This window comes from Chaetodon auriga, chromosome 12 (genome assembly GCF_051107435.1).
Source record: "Chaetodon auriga isolate fChaAug3 chromosome 12, fChaAug3.hap1, whole genome shotgun sequence".
Taxonomy (NCBI): Eukaryota; Metazoa; Chordata; class Actinopteri; order Chaetodontiformes; family Chaetodontidae; genus Chaetodon; species Chaetodon auriga.
Window position 1 is genome coordinate 8,229,350 of NC_135085.1, and position 8,139 is coordinate 8,237,488.

An 8,139-nucleotide genomic window follows, 5' to 3' on the forward strand; every position below is an offset into this window, starting at 1 on the left:
CCGTGTGTGTGTGTGTGTGTGTGTGTGTGTGTGTGTGTGTGTGTGTGTGTGTGTTTGACATGTGTACAGAGGCACATGTGGACGCACCTGATTTTCAAAATAAAACTTCTTTCAGGCTCTGATGATCAATAAAACATTTTTTGCTCAGTCTCTCTGCGGCCCGGTACCAAATAGCCCTATGACCGGTACCAGTCCGTGACCCAGTTGTTGGGGACCGCTGGTCTAAATGACTCATCGACACAACAGATATACACGCCTCGATAATGATACATAAATACTTCAAGAAGCGATATCCTCACCAAACACACTACGTTTCCCATACACCACCGCGGTTTAAATACCCTCTGAGAGGGGTTTGTGGGATATGAAGGAATAAACGTTGAGCAGGCCATCATTTGCCGCGATTCCACTCAACAAAAACTACATTTCCCAGGTATGTTTAATTAGCAAATGTTGACTGTTTGGCTCATCCTTGACCGGAGTCGAGATTGGCTTTCTGCTGCATATTGCACACAGACACCGGGCTAATGAAATAATTATTGGACCGGCGATATGAACTTTACGGTGAGTTTCCAACAAATCAGCCATAGAGGGAAGCATTCGTGATAGAGATTATAGCCTATTATGGCTAAACCGGCTTATTATGTAGACTAACTATCCATACATCTGTTAGAATAAGGAGGAAGCAGTCTACACCCTTTGATAAAACAGGTGAACCAGCTGCAGTGATGGAAAGAGAAACGTGTCCCTCACTGAACACTTTGTGAACTGGCCCCATATTTCCACGACCTGTCTCTTCTTCTTGTTGAAGATGTGAGGACTCCTTCATGTCATCCTCGTTGGGGCTCAGCATGGCGCAGGAGGAGGACGAACACAGCCTGGAGGCGAAATTTGCTGCTGCAGTTAAAGTGATCCGGAGTTTGCCTGAAGAAGGTGGTAACTTCTTATAGTATGAAGTCTGTGTTTGCTGCTGAATTAACACTCAAGGTGATTGACCTACATGCAGAGCATTTAAGAGCTGCCAGGTCTTGGCTAGCCCTCTATTGATAAAGCTGCTGTAAGGATAAGAGCTGATTAGCTGAATCAGACATTTCTCAGGTCCAATAACAGGTCCTGTAGCTCACATGTATCTCAGCATAACATTTCATCCTGTCGTCACATTTTCAAGCTGCCACGCACATGTACGTGTTTCCCTTCAGATTTATCCTCCTGTATTTCTCAGGTCCTTTCCAACCATCTGATGACATGATGCTGATGTTCTACAGTTACTACAAGCAGGCCACCCTGGGGCCCTGCAACATCCCCAGACCAAATGGTTTCTGGGACACTCGTGGCAAAGCTAAATGGTAAATACTTAAAATGTGGTTTATTGTTCCATCACTAAATTCAGAGCTATGGCTAATAGCAACACAGAGCACAGACGGTTGGTGCATTTGCATCTTTCACATTAACCTGAGAAAACACACCATCCATACTATCAGAGTCTCACTCCCTGTCCATTCAGAGCCAAGGACAAAGCCACAGTCACTTAACATGCCTGCCATTGTTCCAAATCCATGACATATTTTAATAATACCCGAATATTACTGCACAGTACTGCAGGTAAATCCATTGGCTAATCCTGCAGTAATACAGAATAGATTAAGTTTGCTGAGATTTCTGCACTGCTTAATACCGCCGTAACTGTGCAGTTGTTCAGTGTTCACTTTCCTCTCAGAGCTCAAGTGTTCAACCAAGACTGTGTGTTGCCAGGGATGCATGGAGCTCTTTGGGAAATATGACAAAGGAGGAAGCCATGAAGAATTATATTGAGGACATCCAGCTGGTAAGTCCTTTCAAGGAAAACTGAGGCTGAATAGAAGCAGCATTCAGAATAATAAACAGTCAATAAACCAGGAACACACAACTCTTTATATGAAAGTTCTGGCATGCGTGCCTACCACAGACAGTACATCTATGCATATTTATACTGCATTGCATATTTATTTCTAACAGGCTAAACATTGCATGTTAGCATTGTCACTGTGAACATGTTAGCATGCTGACGCTAGCATGCATGCAGCTGTGCCTGAGTACAGCACAGCCTCACAGAGCTGCAGTCGTGGCTTTAGACTCAGCCTTGGTGATGAAAAATGACTCATTTTATCACTGAGAAATGTGTTGAGCGCTGACAGAACCTTTTAACAGCACAGGCTGCTTTTGCAAATGTTATTATTCATTTTCACCTCATTGCACCCATGTGGCATTCACTTCCTCCAGGTACCAGGTGTTTTTAATCAGCTTTCATTAACTGGTCCAACAGATCGATCAGTCAGCCTTTGCTTCAAATAATTCTATCTAATTAGCTTGTTTTCTGGTGAGTTGCTGACAGTCACAACTATTTCCATAAGAACATATGTTTTGTTTTGACACTCTGAGACTTTATTACTTATGTGTACTGTCAGATTTTGGAGACCATCCCAGTCTCAGATGAAGTGGCGGACCTGGTACAGAAGCTGGGAAACTTCTACACAGAGGTAGACCAAGAAGAAGACAAAGCTGAAGAAAATGAGGTGGACAGGAGACCCTTCACCAGGCCCTTTGCACAACACACAGGTAGTCTAATACACATGATCAGCGGTGCCGTAATAACTCTACACTGGAAGTCACATCAATGGAAAATGTGATACAACCCATGGAGGGCAGCGCTGCTCAAGTGGGATGCAGTACTGCTGTTAATTCTGTGTCAATTACTGAGCCTGTCTTACTTGTGTTTTTATCACTAGAGCTGGTCAAACCGATTCAGAAACCTACAATGGAAGGCAAGTCTTTGATGTGTACAGTAGCTGTAGAGTTTAGGGATTGGTCCCACAGTGTATGAACTTATTTTAACCTAATTAAGCTGCTTTCATTGCCATTTCATTAGAGTGACAAAAGGCAGATGAGTGCACGTTGTCCTTGGCTTACACTGTAGAACTGGAAGATACTAGATTGTTCGATGTGTCTTGTGTAATCTGTCATGTATGTGCTGTAGCTTGTCTTGTGTAGGTTGTTGGTTTACGTAGTCATTTGCACTTTGTGGGATGGATGTAGTATGTAGAAGCTGTGATTTACGCTGTGCAACACATACTTGATAAAGAGTTAATCAAGAGTGTTTCCCTCACTTCAGGCTATGGGGATCTGTGGGCTGATATACAGAACCTGCAGGAGAATGACAAAGACAGCACTGTTCATGGCATAAGTGTCAGTAGCACGGAGGGAAGCAGAGAAAATAGTGAAATCGAGAGAAAAGAGGAGAGTAGTGATTGGAAAAGTGAGGAAGAGGAGAATGGGTATGAAGAAGACAATTCAGAGGATGAAGACCAGGAGGAGAAAAAAGGTACCATCTGTAGTTGTAGCTGTGAGCTGTTTTGTGCCGTGAAGTTTGCTGTGTTGTGCAGGTTACTCACTGAGCCTTAATTTACATGATTTAAAGGGGGAGGCTGGTGATGTTCTATGTTTTTTGTAATATCGGCAAATCTCATGAAAAGACCAACAATGGCTGATGCTGATATCTTATTCCTCTGTGTCATAGAGCTCTACTGAACCACGAAAACCATGTGATGTGTTTCTTCACGACCATGAACACAGCACTGTAGTTTATTCAGAGTAAATCTCACATAATCATCCTGCTGCTGCACATACTCACCAAAAAAATGTGCATCAATCCTCAGCTGAAAGTGTGTCTGCGCCTACATTTTTGCCAATCTATCCTTCATTTATAGAGGTAGGAGAGTAACTGTTGATGTACATAGTTTCCATTTGTAGCAGCTGAAGGAGACTTTCCTTCATATAAATGAGAGCAGTATTTCAAGGAGATAAAGAAAAAGCAATTTGCACTAAGTGCATCCAAGGTGAGATATGGCTCGACAAAGGGCACATAACAAAGAAGTGCACTTTTTTGTAATGCTTGGTCGCTCTCTCTCTCTCGCGCGCATCTTGCCTCAGACTGGAGTCCTGACTCGAGGCTGCTGATGGTGGAAGACAAGAGGTGGAGGTCTGATACCAGGGGGTCCAGCAGCAGCATAGAGCCCAGCGTGTCCTCCTTCACCAATGGGACACACAGCTCCCTCAACAGCGAGATGGAGGAGGAGGAACTGGCCTGTTCCATAGAGCCTAGTGTGCAGTGTAACTCCTATGTGCACTTAAATGGACACCTGAATGGTATGATTACACATTACTGCAAAAAGTTTAGATATCATTGTATAACTCTATAGAAAATGTGACAAGGTATACATCAAATTGTTTACCATTATGACTAACTAATGACTGTGACCTAAGGTACAATGTAAGAATAAAATTAGGTGAAACATACATACAGAGTTGTGGGATAATACATGGGTTTCTCCCTTAGAGCGACCCCTTCACATACACATAGACATTTGATCCTTTGTTATTTTGAATCATTAAATTCCTAAATATATGTTGTATATACTGTATAAATAAAAGCTAAAAAACATTGCATTATCAAACTATCGTTAACAATATAACAAACTAAATGTATATTATGTATACGTACAGTGGAGAATGATGTATTTCACCATATTGTCCATGTTTATCGTTGCTGGTGTGTTGTGTTCGGCATCATTCAGATCACAGTGATGCTTTTCCTGAAAAGAACCACAGATCCACAGACTCAGATAATGAGGAATTCTGTGACTCAATGGAGCATCTGGCCATGGAAGAGGTATGTCCCTCCTCCAAAGTTGACACCAATGATAAAGGATTAGTTTCAACATTGAAAGAAACATGCTTATTCACTTCAGCTAAGTGAGAAGATCATTACCGCTCTCATGTCTGTGTACTAAATATGGAGCTACAGCCATGAGACGTTAGCTTAGATTATAATAAAGACTGGAAACAGGGAAAGAGCATCTGCAGCACCTCCAAAGCTGACTATACGACAAGATTCCAATCATTGCACCCGGACAAGAAGTAGTCCAGCACATAAACAGCTCCCCTTCGGTTTTTGTACACATCAAAATAGTCTCAGAGTTTCAGAGCTTTAAACTTGCTGGTATGTGTATTTATGAGCTTCAGACAGACCTCGGCTAGCTTTTTCCCCCTGCTCCCAGTCTTTATGCTAAGCTAAGCTAACCCTCTCCTGGCTGCAGCTTCATATTAAATGGACAGATATGAAATTGGTTCTACTATTCCTTTAAAAAGAATAAAGTCATTTATGTTAGTCCTTGATAGAAATTCGTAACAAGTTACAAGTCAAAAACAAATTTAGCATGTTCTGACCTAATTATGTCTATTCACCGTGTGCTTGACTCTCCTCTTTTCTTACCAAGGGCCAGTCCACATTGGAAATCCAGTCACCGGAATCGGGAGCTGTCTCAGTGAGGCAAAATGATCTTTGGTTTGAGAGCAACACTTCCTTGAATGGAGGAGAGGATCAAGTACTAATTGGAGATTCCTTCCAGAAAGAAGGGATTAGTACAAGCCAACGTAACAGCTCCTTGTCAAGAAGAGGCAGAAGTGAGATTACTGGAGTCGACTTTTATTCACACTGACACTAATTTACTGTGCCTTTCTCCTAAGATGTGCACTTAGTTCACTCTCCTGAGCATTTAAAGGCACCGGATACCTTTGAAACACAGTTGTCACAAAGGTTACGTGTTGTAGCATGAAGATGTCACATTCTGACTCCCATTTCAGGTTCTCAGTCGCCAAGGGCAACCCACAGCTCTCAGCAGCATGCCAGCGTGGACGCTGCCTGCTGTTGTCTGTCACCGAGCAGGCATCCTGTCAGTGCTGCCAGAGGAAATGTCAATGAGCAAATAGCGACAGCTCTGCTGAGGCTGCAGCGCGACATGGCCACCGTGCTGCACAGGCTGCACACTCTGGAGGCGCTCACATTGTCACAGGTGAAAGACGAGAGGTGTTAACCGCATCACGTTGCCCACGGTGATCGAGGCATTGTTATTTGTTTTTGCCATCACATGAAAATGAAAATGAAATGACATATTTATTGATAGATTTTTCTATTTTCTCATTCAATTTTTCAGTCAAGATCATCTTCGCCGAGGCAGGAGGACTCCTTGCCTGTAGCACAAAAGGTCTTTAAAAAAATCTTTTCTCAAGTTTATTAGATATTTTGAAAATTGAAAATGAATTTGTTTTTGATGATTTTATGACCAGTATGTCAGTTTAATACAAGTTTGTGTTGTCATAGTTCCTGAGACCGTCCTGGTGGCCTTTTGACTTCTGTCCACTCACAGTGGTGTTGACTGCATTCTGGCCTCTGATTGCCCATTGGCTTGTTCAGGTTTACTTAGAACGGAAGAGAAGGTGTGTAAAAATACAAATTAAAAATGTCCTGGCCAACGACAGACTACTAAAACTCTGTCTCACCTTCTGTCTTCACAGGAAAATACCCTGAATCATCTGCCAGCCATTGTCCTCAGTCAACCTGGGATGAAATTGTTTGCACTTTTTTTGCTTTGTGGCTTTTTCAAGCCACCACCACATCCTGAGTGTAAGGAGGCAGCAGCCTGTAAAGGCAACCTGAGAGAAGGGAGCACTCAGAAAGGTGTTTAAAGGGAGAGTCTGCAATATAGTGTAGCATTATGACGTCATGGATATTTTTTAGGTGTTTAAGTGAGGGAAGATTTATACATTCTGACTGATGGCATACTTTCTTTGTTAGCTTAGCGTTAGCCGGTGATCCTATTTATGACACTTTTCACAGATCACCAGGAACTCAATATACACGTAACTCACATAAATGAGTCAACGTTGAATTGAAAAAAAATCACAATCATACCATAGCAGTGGATCTTAAGCGATGCATTTTTTCCACATTGTCACGGTTTTATTTATTGTGCATTTCATCGATTATTTAGGTGTCTTTTCATGTTTTTGTCAAACACTATGCTTTTCTGATAACTAAGGACATCAGCCTTTTATATTTATTGTACGGAATATAGAAATATTGTAGAGGCACTTTTTTTTTGACCAACATGGTAACAAATACAGTTATTTATGGGTAAAATTATATACTTATTGTATGGTTTCAGTGCATTAGTATCAACGATCACACTTTTTAAAAAGTGAGATTTAAAAATAAGGACATTCCATGTATTTATTCTTGTGTCTTGTCGGCTGTACAGTGAAAATGAAGAATACTCGGTTTAAGCAAGTGTGTCGTGTTTCAAATATGCAGTTGTAAAACATAAGTACAAGAAGCAGATTTTGACATGCAATAAACACTTTCTTGGGACATACACATTTACTGTAGTGAATCTTTTATTTTGATGCATCAAATTGAGATTAAAAAATGAAATCAATGGGGAATGTTGACTGTCAGCAATCATTCCTGTTTGTCAAGAAATCACGAGCTGTTAAAAAAATATACACTGCTCAAAAAAAATAGGGGAACACTTAATCATCGCAGCACAAAGTCAGTTAAACTTCAGGGATATCAATCTGTCCATTTAGGAAGCACAAGTGATTGTGCCTCAGTTACACCTGCTTTGGTGCAAATGAAAGTGACAACAGGTGCAGCTGAGAGGCAACAGCAATACAACCTCCACAAAGGGAATGGGTCTGCATGTGGTGGCCACAGACAATTGCTCTCTCCTTATCCTTCATGACTGATTCTTCTCTAGTTTTGAATTCTGTTAGTGTCCTTGTCACAGCTGGTAGCATGAGGTGGTACCTGCAGCCCAGTCAGGTTGTATAGATAGTCCAGGGACACACTGAGCACATGTGACAGGTGTCAAAGAGTCTGGAAACACTGGTGAACCTTATGCTGCCTGTAACATCGTCCAGCATGACCGGTGGCATGGCGGTGGGTCAGTGATGGTCCGGGGAGGCATATCCTTGAAGGGTCACACAGACCTCCATGTCATAGCCAGCGGTACCCTGACTGCTGTTAGGTACCGGGATGAAATCCTCAGAGCGACTGTCAGACCTTACCCTGATACAGTGGACCCTGGGTTCCTCCTGGTGCAGGACAATGGCCGGCCTCATGTGGCCAGAGTGTGTAGGCAGTTCCTGGATGGCGAAGGCATTGATGCCATTGACTGGCCTTCATGTTCCCCTGACATAAATCCATTTGAGCACCTATGGGCTCGCCAAGTACCACCATAGACTGTCCAGGAGCTCACTGATGCC

The 8,139-nt window shown here is 42.3% G+C and overlaps 1 protein-coding gene across 2 annotated transcripts; it reads left to right on the forward strand.

Annotated features, from left to right (window-relative positions):
• Nucleotides 1-441: 441 nt before the first annotated feature.
• On the forward strand, nucleotides 442-7,249 carry LOC143329794 (acyl-CoA-binding domain-containing protein 5-B-like). Of its 2 annotated transcripts, XM_076745859.1 has the most exons (14): nucleotides 442-564; nucleotides 812-933; nucleotides 1,223-1,346; nucleotides 1,753-1,825; nucleotides 2,445-2,595; nucleotides 2,766-2,801; nucleotides 3,149-3,358; nucleotides 3,967-4,182; nucleotides 4,611-4,705; nucleotides 5,313-5,499; nucleotides 5,680-5,888; nucleotides 6,030-6,080; nucleotides 6,197-6,312; nucleotides 6,391-7,249. In XM_076745859.1, exons 2-14 carry the CDS (start codon nucleotides 828-830, stop codon nucleotides 6,401-6,403), a joined length of 1,587 nt encoding a protein of 528 aa, XP_076601974.1. In that variant the 5' UTR covers nucleotides 442-564; nucleotides 812-827; the 3' UTR covers nucleotides 6,404-7,249. The 2 variants fall into 2 exon arrangements, with proteins under 2 accessions (XP_076601974.1, XP_076601975.1); XM_076745860.1 differs by lacking the exons at nucleotides 2,766-2,801; nucleotides 3,149-3,358 and having other exon boundaries at nucleotides 453-564.
• The last annotated feature ends 890 nt before the right edge of the window (nucleotides 7,250-8,139 follow it).

Bases quoted from the DNA above. Each gene is read 5' to 3' on its own strand.
- LOC143329794 (XM_076745859.1), top strand. From the start codon at position 828: ATGTCATCCTCGTTGGGGCTCAGCATGGCGCAGGAGGAGGACGAACAC. The intron at 1,347-1,752 runs GTAAATACTTAA...GTGTGTTGCCAG, and splicing joins ACTCGTGGCAAAGCTAAATG to GGATGCATGGAGCTCTTTGG. The intron at 1,826-2,444 runs GTAAGTCCTTTC...GTGTACTGTCAG, and splicing joins ATATTGAGGACATCCAGCTG to ATTTTGGAGACCATCCCAGT.